The 17,253-nt window shown below is 42.0% G+C and overlaps 1 protein-coding gene across 1 annotated transcript; it reads right to left on the bottom strand.

Annotated features, from left to right (window-relative positions):
- Positions 1-5,433: 5,433 nt before the first annotated feature.
- On the bottom strand, positions 5,434-10,199 carry aoc2 (amine oxidase copper containing 2). The gene is made up of 4 exons (XM_012827091.3): positions 8,594-10,199; positions 6,669-6,954; positions 6,400-6,532; positions 5,434-6,132 (listed from the first exon to the last, which is right to left on the bottom strand). The coding sequence occupies exons 1-4, from the start codon at positions 10,164-10,166 to the stop codon at positions 5,851-5,853; spliced, it is 2,274 nt and encodes a 757-aa protein (XP_012682545.2). The 5' UTR covers positions 10,167-10,199; the 3' UTR covers positions 5,434-5,850.
- Between the last annotated feature and the right edge of the window lie 7,054 nt (positions 10,200-17,253).

Raw genomic sequence — 17,253 nt, forward strand, 5'->3', positions numbered from 1 at the left:
CAGGAATAGTAGCATGTAGCATAGACGTGTTTATCCAGGCAACGGGGAGGTATTTTCTGGCATCTGGTCTGAGGATGCAGAGACCATTTGCAGATGGCTTCTTTGAAACTCACACAATTTCTTCCCGACTTATCAGGAGCCGTTACAGCACATTAAGCGCTAATTAGTTCTATTTGTGTTTCTGTTTTAATGCCATCGAAGGGTGGTGGAATAAAGTTCCAAATTATAATAAGTTAGCATTGAATTGCCAACAGATGAATTTAGTTTTTTGAAAGATACAGATTAGTAATTAGATTAAGTGCACACACAAACACACACACACACATTTTTATGTCAATTAATGATTCTTATCCGTCTGTTTGATCTTAGATTAACCAGAACAGTAATTGTGTCTGCATTCAGATATCAGATCTTACATGAGTTATTTTTCCTGACAATACTGTAGAGGACTGAACAGTTTAGAGTTTAGACCACTCTCTCTCTCCCTCTCTCTCTCTCTCTCTCTCTCTCTCTTTCTTTCCCTTTCTCTCTCATCCATTCACTGTACATTCATTGCATCCTTCATATTCATGCAATGCCTATGGGGTCCTATGCTCTAGTCTACCACATGGCCAACCGATATGCATTGCTCATCTTGTGCATCCCTTTCAATTTATCAGGCCCATGTCCCAGATCACAACAGGCCCAGATTATAAACATATTTTATTGAATTTTGAAAAACAGAAGCTGCCATAGCTGGTGATACCACAATGGATAAACATTAATTAACTTTATATTCATTTCAACTTTGAATTTGAATTAATTAGACCATCAAATGGCTACATTTATTCATGTAAAATCTTACCAAAGTCTCAAAAGTACTGTTTCCATTATAATATTAGGGGACCATGTAGATCACAGTTTGACATAATGTTGGCTTGCAAAAGTGTGCCGACCCTCACCATAGAGGACCAGGGGAGGAATTCAAGACTGCAGAGAACATTATGGGATGGTTTGCTGGGCCACGGTCAGATGAAATCCAGGACCAGTAAACCTACTAGATCAGTTAAGTTAAGAACACAAAACCATTGGAAAGACCAGCTAAAGTATAACCTCTGTAGCCTTTATATCACCGGCTGATGGGTTAATTGTGTTCCTGAAAGTGTGTCGTTACCATTGTTTATGACCTTGTATTCCATCACTTATGGGGACCGTGGTACAACTGCCTCACTCATGAAAAAGGAATATGACATCCTCCTGAAACATACTAGGTGGACGTTTCATGTGACCTTCACGGCCCACAGTTTGTATTACGTAGTTAGTTCACACAGTTAGTTCCACTTCCCTTGTGTCAGACAGCCATCACACAGACACACACACAACACACACACACACAAATACACTCAACACACCCAAACACTCACACACACACAACACACACACACACACACACACACACACAAAAACGAGTGGGGAAATGAAAGAGAGAAAAGAACAGGAGAAGAGAGAGAGTGTGTGGTGTGTATTGTGCTTTCTGTGTGTCAGCATCTTTTGTTTTACTTACTTATTATAGCGAATTCATAATGAGACTTGTATAGTACTGTGGTCACTGCTGAGTGATGTGGCGTGTGTTTGACAAATAAATATGGCTTTCCAAACATCTCTGATTTTTTCTGGGTTTGGTGCGGAGGGCCAATCTGGGACAGGGACACTGGGGACCTTGACAACAGGATGCTTTTATGATAGTAATGAAAAGTTGTTTTTCTGCTCAGTAGTCACTCAAGATATGTCCTCGAGCTTTGACATCAGAACAGTTAAACAGGATTTCCCTGTGATGGGACAGAGGACGCTAACCATCACCAACAGTTTTACTCTTTGAAGGGCCAGGAAATGATAACTAGCATTTTTGTGGTGCTGAAAAAATGTGTGTGTTTCCTGACAGAATATTTTACTGAGTAAAAGTGCTTGCGCTAGAATGCCCAGATTATGCTTACTGTAAAATACATGAAATTACTTTTTGTTCATAATTGGTTAATTATAATAACAATAATTACCACGGTAGCAATTACCCCTGAAGAACCAATAATAAACATGTGTAAAGTTGTCCTAATGTTTTTATCTTATGTGTCAGAGCGTTAACAGTAAACAGCAGAGCAGCGCCCTGTGAGATGTCCTTGCTTGTCTCACATCCTCTCTTTATGATAGCTGATACTAACCAGAGTCACAGGATATCTACTTAGATTACGGAGTTCATTATATGGTCACACGACAACACATTCTCAGAACTGAGGTTTTTAATTTACCGTTAAGCTTCAAGGAACTATACTCGTTACTTACTGTAAATCATATTTGTCTAAGACCTCCATAGGATCACTACAAAAGTCACTCTGACAATGTGTGTTTCTATACATCCGTGGAGCCAAAGCAAACAGGAAGTTTGACTTTCCCCTTATATGACATCAAGACCATGTGAATGTATGAGTGGGATGGAATGCAATGAGAGAGAATGTACAACGCCAACCAAAACATGTGTGTTTATGCTTGTTTTTGTGTGTGTGTGTGTGTGTGTGTGTGTGTGTGTGTGTGTGTGTGTGTGTGTGTGTGTGTGTGTGTGTGGTCGTGTGTGTGCGTGCAAGCATGTGAGTGTCTGTGTGTGTGGGGGGGGGGGTCTGTGTGTGTATGTGTGTGTGTGTGTGTGTGTGTGTGTTTATCTGTGAAGTACTAGATGTATGTGGACGTGCATACGTGACTATTCAGTAATACATCTGGTTTATTGGTTTACCTGTAAACCCTGCTGTTATGAAAGGATGTCATAGAAGACACCCATCTCTCCCTTCAGAATAAACCACATACTCATCAACCACATACTCATCAACCATGTACTCATCAACCATGTACTCATCACCCATGTACTCATCACCCATATACTCATCAACCATGTACTCATCACCCATATACTCATCAACCATGTACTCATCACCCATATACTCATCACCCATATACTCATCAACCATGTACTCATCACCCGTATACTCATCAACCATCTACCCATCGCCTTTTAATGAAATATTTGTCTTAAATGGTCAAGATTGAAGCCTAGGGATGGAAATGGGTGGAGTGTGCCTGACATGGAGGGCCATGGTACTCCTGACCTTAAACGCTCTGGAGTTGCCATTTGCATGATTCAACAAAACACTTGTTAAAGAAGGTGTTCACACAACAACCACTATAAAATACTCACGCTGACATGTTGTTGCTGTTTTGTAGACAAGCAAGCCATTTGGAACAGGGATTATCAAGATTCATGCCTGCACCACCTGACAACTTCTCCTCGGGCCTGAGGGCAAGTATGTGAAGTTGAGTGGGCAGGGCCTTTGTTTAATGCTATCCAGTTACCACAATGTCCTGTGCAATACTGAGTGGTGTCTGTGAATTAAGATAAAGTTAAGATAAAGAGACCCCGGAGCCTGAAGCTATCATGGACTGACCTCCTCAGAGGTAAATTATCTTCCCCTCTTGTGTGGGCGGCCATTACACTAAATGTTTACAGTGCCTTTCAACAGCAGTCCTACAGTATACATGTCTGGTCCATTCAGATGTTGCTTTAGAGGTGGTAGAAAAATACAGCAGGATCCATGCCAACTCCTTACTCCATACTGGTTCTCTCAAGCTTCCCCCCTTTGGCAGAAAGAATATGTTCCTTCACCTCCTTTGCATTGAGAAAAAATGAACACGTAGTGTCTGGATACATACATGGCCCAGCTGTGTGTGTGTGTGTGTGAGGTGGGATTCTAGCTTTCCCTACAAAACCCCCTCCCTAAACACTACTGCCTCCCCCAAGTCCCCCTGTCTGCCCTATGGGGTGGGGGGACGTTGATGAAGGTACTGGCTCTTCTCAACTCAGCCTTGGGGGGGGGAAAGAACTTAACAAAGAATTAATCGGACAGGCACAAACAACACACATTTTACAACATTTGTCTTTCTTTCCCAAGTGGTGAGAGGAATTCCAGAGGGGGTCGCATAGCCGGCTGGAGGGGTTAAGGAAAGGAGAGAGTGAGAACCATGGGGGAGATGAAAGGAACAGGAGGGGGACTGAGGGGGAGAGGGGCTGGGTCATTTGGTTACACGATTCGGTTCTTATTTAGTGCTTCCTGTCACCCCTTCAGGAAAAGAGAAGGGAGGGGAGGGAGAGGGAGAGGGAGAGGGAGAGGGAGAGGGAGAGGGAGAGAGAGAGAGAGAGAGGGAGAGGGAGAGAGAGAGAGAGAGAGAGAGAGAGAGAGAGGGAGAGGGAGAGAGGAGAGGGAGAGAGAGAGAGAGAGAGAGAGAGAGAGAGAGGGAGAGGGAGAGAGGGAGAGGGAGAGGGAGAGGGAGAGGGAGAGAGAGAGGGAGAGAGAGAGAGGGAGAGGGAGAGAGAGAGAGAGAGAGAGAGAGAGGGAGAGAGAGAGGGAGAGGGAGAGGGAGAGAGAGAGAGAGAGAGAGAGAGGGAGAGGGAGAGAGAGAGAGGAGAGGAGAGAGAGAGAAGCCTTCCCATGACCTACAGATGAGAAAATCAAGAGCAGCTGCGTTATGCTCTACCTCAAAAACAAGCCAGCTTTCTGAGAAAAGCAGAAAGTGGAGCAGAGTGATAGATAGAGAGAGAGAGCAAGTGAGGGAGAGAGAGAGAGAGAGAGAGAGAGCAAGTGAGGGAGAGATAGAGATCGGGTATTGACGGTGTATTAGAGATGAAAGTTTTACAACATTCTTGTAAAAAGTTTATCCACTGTCCACCATGATTCTCATAAACATCAAACCATCATCATGTTGTTCTGGTATCTCTGCGCCAAATGGTGCACTGTTTGCAAATTTTTAATAAATGGTTCTTCATTGCGCATTTTTCTTTTTTGTTTTCAAAAGTCAATCACATACTTTCAACCCAATTGATCTTACAGAAAGTTTGGTGAACCCCTCACCTACAGCACAGTGGGGAAAAAACTGTCAGTATCTCTGGGGAAATGGGAAAAATCTGTCAATATTTCTGGGAAAATGGGTTTCCTGGGAATTTTGTTGTGGGAGCAGCTGTGGAATTTGCATATTTTGACAGAATGTGTACGTTTTTGCATTGAATGACCTTTGAATGTGAAATAAGGATTGAATCTGCACCTTTATCAAATGTACACAAACATACGACTGTGATTTCCCTCCAAAATGTCAGATCTCTTTCTAGTTCCATCTCCAGAGTACAAATGTTTGAAACTGAAACACTGGGCTTCATTAACAGTCAAGAGGAGTTCCTAGGAACTCGAGTTCCCTTGAGAGGGTTTCTGGGTGTCAAGGAGTAGCACAATAAAGCTCTCAGGAAAAAAGCATTCACTGTTCAGCATCAGTTGATGAAACTCACATGTTGGCAACAGAGGTGGGTAGCTGTCTGATAGAGTTTTGTTTCGTCTTTGTTTAATGAAGTCATTCCAGCAATCATTTCACAAATGTCTGTGCTTTATTTAAAACCATATCAAAACCATTCAACAGGAATACTATATCCATTAACATCAGTAGGTGTTATCAATTGTGTAAGACGGTACAAATTAACAAAAAAGAGAACCTTCTATGGTCCTAATGCTCTCATATCTTTACATAAACTACATAAAGGCAGTTTTGTTATTCTTTAAAATAAGTATCAGACTAAAACAATACCAAATGCATACAAACTTCACATAATCACTCAGAGCATTGCTGCTCGGGCACATGTTAATTATTGAGTTAGGTCCTTCAAAATGAAATCTCATACAGTACAGAGCATTTCAGATGCACATTTGACTCATGTTTCTGATTTGGTTAGTCCAGATTTTATATCCTGAGCTTTTTTTAAACAAATAAACAAACACTCATTCAACTTTACTCAAATTTCATCACACCCTCAAACCCATGGTATGTGAATGGATCCAGCGTGGGTGTGCACATGTCATCTTTCAGGCAGGCCATCTTGTTGTACTCACAGCTGTTCTCGGACCCTGGCTCGAAGTACACCCCGTCGGGTGAGTGGATGGACGGGTCCTCGTCAAAATAGTTGTGTGGTCTCAAAATCACGCCGCCACCGTTGCCAACGCTCACTGTGTTGGGAATGTCCTCTGCGTGTGGAATGTGCAGGAAGCCTGCAGTTACCCAGGCAACGAGATCCTGAGAGACAAATGGAGAGCCAATGAGCGACATTAAAGTCGAGACACACTGCCTAAATCCCCAAACGTATTCAGCTGTAGTCACTAAAAGACAAGATGTTACATGGAATATCTTACGGTACATTTCTGTGTTATGAAGTTACGAAAGGTAGAAAGAGACACTACTATCTGTACATTTCCACATGAGAAATAAACAGCTGACGTCCTGAAACATGAACATATTCTGAGCATAACTGAAGATAGAAAGTTGTATGATTTTACCACTCACCTCATTTACGATTGACTCATTATCAGCGATGAATTTGCTAAAGTCTACCGCAGGCGACCATATGTCATTCTGGCTATAGAGGCTGCTACTGGTCTGCTCCTCATCTTTATGCTTGGTGATGGCCACCTTGTATCTGAGAGAGAGAGAGAGAGAGAGAGAGAGAGAGAGATTTTTTACTACCGGAGGGTGGGGTTAGCCAGGGTTAGGTTTTGGACAAGCACCAAGGTGTGTGAAGAAAATAAAAATGGGAGTGAGAGGAAGGAATTCACCTTGCCCAGGACATGGACCTCTCTTCAGGCTCGCTCTCGGGAAGGTGTTCTCCGGCAAAACTGACCACCTGGATCCTATAGGAGCGCTGGTGACCCCAGCGGTTAGTGCGGTCGCTGGCCACGTGTAGATAGCGAGGCATAGGCTGGCCGTAGCGCAGAGCGGCCTCCTGTTCGGTGCTGAGCTGGTTCTCCACCAGCCGAGGGACCTTGGCCTTCCTCTCTGGCTTCCATGGCAGCTCCACCTCTTCATAAGTCATGTCTTTAGTCTGGAAGACATTCTTCACACCTTTGGAGGATTGGATGTAAAGTTTCGGAAATAAGGTGGTGTTGCAGTTCTGATGAATGATTTGAATGATTAAGACGTAAGGGCAATGGCTCTTGTTTCACCACTTGCCACTTTTGGATAAATATGATTCATGAATCAGAGCACAACTATGACAACGATAGTGGTCATGACTAAATTTGTGTCTGTGAAACATTGAATGGAATTGAAAACTAAATTGAAACTGAATTGAATTGAATTGTATTGAATTTAATTGAAAGTCTCTTGAATTGAATTGAACGCCTTTTCTAAACATATTTAGACCCTTCAGATACAGACGAACGAGAATATGCCACTCTGAGACTCCAAATATGAGCATATTCATGGGCATTTGCATGACTTCTTTCACTACTTGATGTCAATTTTTACTGTTGCTTATAGTCAATACAATTGTTGTGCTATAATTATGTTAGTCTGTTTATAGATTAGATGCATTAACATTTGACCACATTTGCTTCAGCTGGGCTTAAAGTGAACCCTTCACAGATTCTACTCAACATTCAGCCAAACTAAACAGCCACAGTTCAGAGACATCCAAGATATGCAAGAGGAGAGAGGCAGGTGTTTTTCATGAATCCATAACAAATTGAGACATACCACTTCTATTACACAAGAGAAATGTAGTAGAACACATTGGAAACCACAATAAAAACGCAATTATCCATGTATGTATCCAAACATATGTAATGTAATTTCACTTTCAGAACAATGAGTAAAAAATGTTCCCCATGCGTTTATTCTATTGGTATTCTGTATGGATTGTGTGTACTAGCAAAAACTGGTAACACAATTTGAGAGGGGGCCACAACACTTAAACATATTTTATGGAATGCTAGATTACCTCATCCTCTCCACAACACCCACAACCCTTATTGGTTATAATACTGTCTGCCAGAAACCATATGAAGAAATGCCTTAGGGACACCATCTGGTCAAAGCAAAACCTCAATAACACAGCTGTTCTTTGCGCTGTAGCATATACATCTATAAGACTGTAAGTCCAAGGTCATATGCAGGGTTTTTTAAATACCGAGGTCAAAAGTGTCTGCGTGCGACCTCCTAATCTTTCCAAAAGTTAGTTTAGTTTGTTCGAGTCTGTCACTCATTTTCTCTATGTGAATTAAGACACCAATAAGTTACCAATCAGGCAGAAAGTAAGATGGGGGTGCGTTCGTAAATTAGTTTGGTCGTTCGGTTATTCGTTGATAAATAAAACACTCAGTAAATTAGAACTTTTATGCTCTCGTTTTGAGGCAGCGCGTCAGACTGTCTAGGTCCATATCTTAGGTTGCGTTAAAATCCACCTTATATAACGCTACCTTCGGCCCACGAAGGTTCGTGAATATCGGGCCGGTAGTTTTTTTTCTGCTGACAAACAGCCTAACAAACATACAAACCGCACGGAAAACAAGCTTTACAAGATTTAACAAGCAATTAACAACGCCTCTGGGCATGGCTATGGATACACAGAGTATAGCATTGCGCACGTTAGTGATGATATGATATTACTAGTGAGCAAGACATTTCCACATGTTACAGGCGTACATGTCAAACGCTGATATTATGTGATCTCACAATCCTACCCAAAAATAGCAATACTCACCCAGGATATCTAGGTCCACTTTGAAGTTAATGAAGTGAGTGTGGATATTCCCCAGAGTGTTTTCTGCAACCTGGTGGCCGAATCGCAAACTCCCATCAATTTTGTAAGATGATGATATGTAACCTGTGGCATGCACCCTGGCCTCAACTGATCCGCTCTGGTAAAATATGAAGTCCCACATATAGTCGTAATTCCCAATGGCAGTGATGGTTCTGATCACTAAAGCACTGTTTGCCAGACCTCCGTATTTGTTATGAAAAAAGTCAGAGAAGTGTCTGCGCAATGGCCTGCCAATGTCATGCTCAAAAACACAGATTGAATTTCTGAACCGCTGTGTGTGATTCGTGTCGATGTAACGGTACGTGTCTACGTAGGTAGCTCCATACGGGCAATCGACTCCACGCACCAACTCATGCGCAAACCGGCCAATACCAATACTGGAGTCGAGGAACTTGGTGAGCATCATGCCAGGTGTTACTGACCCATAGACAGACATTGCCTCCTGAACACTGAGTTCATATGCAATTCTCTCTCCTCTAAACTTTATATCAAATACTCGCATGCCGGTGAGAGAGCTCAGTCCAAACGCAAAAGCCCAATCCATGTACATAACCTGGTTATCCTTAACACTAAAGCGTTTACCTTGAGGGTAATACTGCTGGGGGCCAATACCTATCGGTTTACTGCGAGGTTTTAAGGAGGCGTAGTTAGGAATTTTCTTGTAAACTATTTTAGTTACATTGTCATTCTTATATGAGTTTTTCAATTCCTCAATGGTATCAAAGTATTGACCATTGTAAAGCAATTTCTGTAGAGACCACTGGGATGAGTTGACGCTTTGGTGGTTTATCAACACTTCGAAACCAACTGGATGGATATACATCCCGCTCATGTCCCGAAAAAATGACATCCACGTCTCTCTGTCCCCCGAGTTCACCCCACGGGGCATTCCCTCAAACAAACTCAGTGCCTTCTCAGCGCTGTAGTCGAAACTTTCCTTCAGTATCCCCTCCAATGGCGCAAACACCTGACGATAAATGAATTCAAAAAGTTGCATATATTCGCCAATGGTGACGGGGCGAGCGGTTATTTTAAACTCGGCCAGATTGTATTTCTCCTTCGTTACATCTCGATGGGTGAGCACACCTCCAAGAGGGCCCACCACATATTCCTTAAGGTACCCATTGGAGCCGTAGAAAACCACCACTGATGCTTCCCTCGCTGGCTTAGAGACATTTTCATCCAAATAACGGAGCGCATCAGCTTTCTTCGGGAGCACTAAATCGATAAGAAAAATAAAGTTCTCCGTGGGTTTGGCTGTGGCAGAGCGTGATATTCCCAAACTCTTCTGTGCCCACATATAGTCCCGGACTTTTTGGTATTCATCCTCGGACAGGTCTGCAAATATCGAACCGTGGTCATTGTGTTGGTATTTCCAGATTTGCTGGGAAGTCTGGCATTTAGGGACCCTACTAGAGTTCAGGCATATTAACACAATGTTGGTAATAACCGAAACAAGAGCGAACAGTACCAAGATGCATTTGACCAACGAATTTGTAACTTGGGCGACCATCCTTCACAAGTAGTTCTTAGAAAGTGAGGGCTGAGGAAAACATGTGGGAGTTTGGTTTCGCGCAAAAGGCAGTGGATTGAAGTGGTTATGCAGAAACCACACCCCATTCTCTCCGTCTCTAGTCAAGCCTTTAATGCATCTCCCGGAGCTCTTGAAAACATAAACCAGCACACACGCACTTAATTTCTTCCATGAATGAACTAGCAGTTATTCATTTGAGTTCTCCGTCTGTTCTAAACAGAAATGCAAATCGTTTTGAATAAAACCCCATATACAGAATATGTTTCTTTGAAACTGAATGATGATGACAGACGCTATAGGAAAAATTGTTTCAATATACAAAACAAATAAGCACACTAAAGGCCTAGAATGAAATGTTCAGCATGGAAATGATGACTACAGGGACACCATACAGGAGCTGCAACGCGGGGACAGTTGTAACTTGCTTAATTTCTCAGTTTGTGTCTAACATAATCTGATTAAACTCACAGTAGTCGTTTTGTGGGGCGAATTTGTAACGTATTTTTACGTAGGCCTACAATTCATCCATTTTGACAGGAGCACAAGTAACAGGTGGTTGTGACCAGTGAATTCCGATCTAGATGCTAGCATCATCATTAGCTGCATACAATGTGTTATATTATTGTGTCAAATAGGCTATTAGGATAGGTCGGCTGGGGGCAATTGCAACACACTTGATAGGCTTTAATCGGTTGCAACCAGCGTAGATAGCAAGTTAAATAAGTAGCCACAAGCGCTTGAATGATTGAAGTACATTTAGAGAAGAAATATGTATGTTGCATAAGTAAAACTGAAAGGTTTCACTATGCTGATTTCTGTACACAAAGTAGAAAAAAAGCAAAACGTAGTACAATTGTACCTGGTCTCCTATCATTTTTTTACTGCAGTGTGCTTGTGGTCTGACACAGGTGATAACCCATGGAGTTTACCCACACTGATAAAGTAAGAGTATTTGGCTTATATTTTAAGTCAAGTCAAGTCACATTTATTTACAATAAGCCTATAGCACAAAACTAGAAAGAAAAAAAACGATAGACAAGCTAAAACTAACAGTGTTATAAGTAAAGTGAAAAACATTTGAAAGGCAAGACTAAAAGAAAAACACTTAAGACGATGTTGGAAAGGATGCTGTGCCAAAATGTGCGTTTTTATCAGGCTTTATCCAAACGTGACTTCCGTATCCACCAGATGGTATTATCATGTCAAAATTAAAGGTCCGCCTGTCCTTGGCGTGTCACCTGGAGGATGCAAACCGGTGTGTGAGCGACAGCGAAGAACAGTAGGATGGGGACGAGGTAGGCCAATGAAAATTATCAGACAAGAGTTCATACAGTGCAACAAAACGTTTCCAGAGCTTAATTATCATATCAACGAGAACCTGAACCACTGTTTATTACCGTCACACGCTTAGTTCATTTATAGTAAGGACCTTGGTAGCAGCATAAACATTTGTTGTAGGCTTTGGGACTAGGAATAAAGACTGATTCTTGTACCAACCACGTTATTTTTTCTTACATGTGCATATATCTTTTGGAATCTTTTCCATGAGTGAAAACGTTAAAAAGATTACCACATCCAGATGCCTGTTATCAGGCTGTCCTACTTTGTCCTCAGATACCTCCAACTAGAAAAAAGGGCAATGTAAGGCCACGCTTGTAAACAACAATACTACTACTAATAATAATTATTATTTGGGCCACTTTTACTTAGTTAATTCCTCTGGTACCAAACTGAGTGCTTCAAACATTTTACTGAACATCCAGCCAAATAAAACAGCAATGACAACTTCAAAGGGTTATTTCCGGGGGGAAAACCCTTTAGGACTTTACAGATAAGGGGAATTAAAGAGTTGCGGATACCGCAGTTACCTGAAACATCCTTTTTCTTACACCAGAAATAGAAAATGGTAAAAGATCTAACATCAGTAAATGACGTGATTGAAGACTGACCTGCAGACGTGCCAAATCCACACACCCTGCTCGCAAACATATAGCCTGGTTCACAGTCCTAGACCTCACCAGCGCTATTTTCTATTCCACTCACTGAGCAAACAAAACAAATGTTCTCATTCCAGTTCTCGCATGCCTCAAGGTTTAAAACACAGCCCTCACATTTTAACAAGATTTTGAAACAAGACAAAGATGAGATTATACGCGACAGCACAGTACTCTAGTGTGTGGATGACATTCTAATGCTGAGAAAAGCCACAAGGTATCTCTGAAAAAGTTACAGGAAGGACAGCGAATGGTCAAGGAAAGGCCATTTCACCAGTACACAATGAAGCAATTACAAAAGTGCCATAGCCAAGGTTGTTAATTTGGCTGATAGAGTTTAGTGCAGAATGGATCGAGCACCGTGAACTAAAAATAGCACAGTTTTAAGCCTGATTCAGGAAACTGATAAACGACCAAGAACACTGACACAGAGCGAACATTTACTCAGAGATTGTGGGGAGGAATTCGGCTCCTTTCAAAGAGACTGATCAGCAATTCCTACTTGGAGATCATCCATGAACCATCTTCTATTGTGGCTTAGTGACTACAATAAACTTCAGATCTGCACATTCAGCCTTTTGACTCTTCTTGTGGAATTGCAAGATAGTGGCTGGTTTTCGCTGTGACACTGCTGTATACTGGGTGTAACCGGTGTAACTTCTGCGTTGTGTTTTTAATATTTGTGACTCGTGGACAGTTGCTGAGATGTATCTTTATTTCGTATCACTCCTGTGAAGTCACACCAACAGACACACAGTTTGGTGAGCTACCGTATCTTAGCTTCACTCTCAATCAGTGTGTTTACATGATGGTATAATTCAAATCTTTGCTTAGTCGGACTATGCTATCTTTTGGGGCAAGTGCTATTATCCCAATATACATGGCAGTGAATAAATCGAATCATTGGCCGAAAGCATGCATTAAAATATTGTGACACTAACACTAACACTAACGACATAACACTGTATCATGACAGTGTGGATGATTTGAAGTGGTCATTTATTATCACACTAGCATTCAATTATCACGGCAAACTATTACGCTGAACCCTAAGTAAAGTACAAAAAAGTTAAAATAACGAAACCTGTAATTATTACTTGTGAAGGAATATTATTCACGTCTTACTAAACCTAGCCACGCGAAAGTGAACGAGGTAAACAAATCCTTTCTGTTTCCTCTTCTGAGCCTATGCAGGTCACGTGCAAAATTATCCTAAGACCCGTATCCGAAGACCCAGTCAAAATGAACGAATCATTTCTGTTTTCTCTAGCTACCAGTGCTGAGCCTATGTAGGTCACGTGGAAAATGAACGATGAACGAGATCTGATCTGTATCCGGCAGATGAACGAGTCGAGTCGTTCACCTCCCGACCGTGTCTTCGGGTCAATAAACGATCCGGCAGATGAACGAGTCGTTCACCTCCCGACCGTGTCTTCGGGTAAATGAACGATCGGGAGGTGAACGATTCGTTCATCTGCCGGATACAGATCTTCGGGTCAATGTTTCGTTCTTCTGCCAACCGAGTCTTCGGATCAATGATTCGTTCATCTGCCGGATACGGATCTTTGGATCATTTTTCACGTGACCTGCATAGGCTCAGTACTGGTAGCTAGAGGAAACAGAAATGATTCATTTTTCGACTCGGTCTTCGGATACGGATCTTTGGATCATTTCCCACGTGACCTGCATTCAACGAATCATTTCTGTTTCCTTGGCTGAGCTTATGCAAGTCCCGATGCGTGGCCACGAGAAAATGAACAAATCTTTTTTTGAGAGGACTCGTTACTCTCGAGTCCTTGTAAGGATTCGTTCAAAATGAACGAATCGTTCACGAACGACACATCACTATTGAGCATGAATCGCGTCTGTTCCTCGGTCCAGAAATGTCTGTTGCCTCTTGGGTTGTTTGTTTGTTTGTTTCTGCTGGGCCGATGTGTTTATAAGTTACATTATTCAAAGGTGAAAGATAAAAGGCGAGAGAAACGCACGCACATTCACACACGCGCGCAAATAATGGGTTACAGCCTAAACGCATTGCCCTTCTGTCAGTTGCATCAAATTGTTTTAGTACTTCTTCGCTGTCGATTTCCAAATCTGTGTGAATATTCATGAGAGCAAGTCCAGTCAGTCTTTTCGTAGATATGTCTTAAGACGCCTCATTGTACTGAATGACCGCTCAGCAAACGCTGTGGAAACGGGCATTGTCAACAAGACCTTCAGGACGCAATGAATGTTTGGGTAGAAATTTGCCGAACTTTCCAGGGCTTGATAAAGTTCACTGCGTTTTGGCTGTAACTCATTTAGCTGTTTCCAGCTCTGTATCTGCATCGTCAACGCTGGGCATTAGTTGTCTGTACTCCGATTTTATAGTTTCCCCATTGTAATAAATATGCGTTCATGATATTTTTTTTTTCTTCTCGCGTAGCAGAAGGTACGCACAGTGCGTGCGGCTGCATGCGCCACTGGAACTCTGTGCAATCAATACAATACATAATAGGCTAATTGATACAATATCTCCTCGTTTGAGTGTGGTTGTTTGAGTGCAATGGGAGTGTATGATCGATGTTGTCTATAAAGGTATTTAGGTAAAGGTATTTACGGGAAAATATCTCGATCCACCTGTCACGTCTGTCTTTAGAGGGCAGCGCCAAATAACCGAACAAAACTCAACTCACGTATCCCTCACGGGTGCAATACCAAATTTCATCATATTTGATAGAATGAAGGACAAATTAGTTGTGAATAGTATCACCGAGTTTGACAGGTATTGGTCAGGTAATAGCCGAGTGACAGCTGATTTGCTTTCTGATTTGACAGTACTTATTCGTGTTTTTTTTTCAGCGCCAGATAACCGAACAAAACTCAACTCACGCTTGCCTCACGGGCACAATACCAAATTTCATCATATTTGATAAAATGATGGACAAATTAGTTGTGAATAGTATCACCGAGTTTGACAGGTATTGGTCAAGGGAGACGGCCCAGTGTTCCTAAAGCCCGATATTCCGAAATCTCAATATTCCGAAAAATAGTCCCCCTGGCAAAATTTAGAAATATTTTAAGTGGCACAAAACACACACAGCATTTCGTTTGCACAGCAGAGCGGAGACGCTCACCGGGCTATCACGCATATAACTTTTCCTAGGCAATATTTGTTAACTTAGCCTACTCTGGTTTTGAATATGGGGTAGGCTACCACTCATGCGAAGGAAATCACCGGCAGATTGTCGCAGGACATTACGCAGATCTTGTCAAGCACTGACAAAGCATGCATGCGTTGGCAATCATACAAATATTTTTGTATCATCGCGATGCAAATGCATGTGTGTATAATAATATTCTGAATTCAAGTTAATGCTTGTGAAATAAAGGCATTTATATGTTTATGATTGTGTGATTCATTGGGATGTGCATGTGGGCTATAGTGGTTCACGTTGCTGTACTCACAATTTCGGAACAGCGGGCTGTCGGAAAAATGGGCTTTCGGAACATTGCCATGGAACCTTGGTCAGGTAATAGCCGAGTGACAGCTGATTTGACAGTACTGCTGTGTGTTTTAAGCAAATAAAATGTGGAACGTCCTTATACGTGTTTAAGGAGGGGTTGTAAAGGTGCTCATATCTTCGGACCTCTTCTGTTATGTTTGTTCATAATCAACAAGAATAATCTTGTGAGACAGTCTGCAGGATATTCATAAAAAAAACGTATGTCATTAGTATGAACAGTTGAGACAACTTATCCCTCTTTCGTCTTCCGGGTCACGACCTGGCAGGGAGAGAGGGAGCATGCGCAAAGACGCAAAGTCCAGTTCCTTATCCAATTCACTGTTACATGACGCAATAGTCGAACTATCAACTGGATCGGATCGAGTTATCCAGGGGTGTTAGTCGGATCGTAGTCGGACCGCACATAGTCGGACAAAGGTGTTTACATGAAACGGATAATTCGATTTCAGTCCGACTAAGCCAGTTATTCGAATCCATGTAACCACGGTCAGTGCTCATTCCCAGCATATGTCAAACAGGCAAAAAATAAGAACAGACATATAATACAGTATATACATTAAGAAAAATAAGTAAAAACTTTATCACACCTGTGAAGTCACACCAACAGAAACACAGTTTGGTGAGCTACCGTATCTTAGCTTCACTCTCAATGCTAGCCCCCACATGTAACAAAAGGGAAAAACATATAAACAATATGTCAGAGGGATATATCATATAAATAGTTCAGATATATAATACATATAATAATAATAAGTTATAAGAAGATATATAAGAACCTAGATGCCTATTTTTAAAGGCAATATTTATTAGATTCTTTATCCCCATGAAACTCAACCACCTACCTCATTCCCAGCATATGTCAAACAGGAAAGAGGAAGGGGGGAGAGAGGAACAAAACAGGGGGAGACAGGGGGGGCTACCAGAGACCCCCAATACCAGTGTGCTTGTGATATCAAAATAAAAGATTAAAAAGAAACTGAAATACAGGTAACAGATTATCTTGTGCAATTATTTAAACCTGCTTTTCTAACCTGTTACATGGGCATATGAAAAAGCCTCTGCCATATGGGCTAGCTGGTTACAATACACACCAAGCCTGCGAGAGCAGGGCAGTTTTGCCATGACACCACAAAGGCAACTCAGATATCTGGATTTGCTCCAGTATCCTGATGTCACTATAGCAGCTCACTACAGAACAAAGCACATTGGATAGGATCCAATTGATGGAGAAGGCACACCACACAAATGTGCAGCCAAATCCATCGCATTTGCAAAGTTAAGGCCAGATCTGGCCAGTGAACCCCTGGCTTACCCAGATCTCACTCTCTTTGTGGATGGGTCAAGTGAGTCGCATGCATAATAAGCAGGTGTGTGCAGGGTACAGTGTTATCCAACCAACAGAGAACAGGTTAAGAACCCTTGCAGAGGGGCCTTCAGCTTAACTAGCAGAACTCAAAGCCCTTGCAGATGCCTGTGCCCTGGGGGAAGGCAGACATGATGTTACAATACACACTGACTCCGCTTATGCCTACAACGTTTGTCATTTCAATGGTGCACAGTTGAAAC

Source organism: Clupea harengus, chromosome 1 (assembly GCF_900700415.2).
Source record: "Clupea harengus chromosome 1, Ch_v2.0.2, whole genome shotgun sequence".
NCBI classification, from domain to species: domain Eukaryota; kingdom Metazoa; phylum Chordata; class Actinopteri; order Clupeiformes; family Clupeidae; genus Clupea; species Clupea harengus.

Bases quoted from the DNA above. Each gene is read 5' to 3' on its own strand.
- aoc2 (XM_012827091.3), bottom strand. From the start codon at position 10,166: ATGGTCGCCCAAGTTACAAATTCGTTGGTCAAATGCATCTTGGTACTG. The intron at 6,955-8,593 runs GTGAGTATTGCT...AATCCTCCAAAG, and splicing joins AGTGGACCTAGATATCCTGG to GTGTGAAGAATGTCTTCCAG. The intron at 6,533-6,668 runs GTGAATTCCTTC...TCTCTCTCTCAG, and splicing joins AGGTCCATGTCCTGGGCAAG to ATACAAGGTGGCCATCACCA.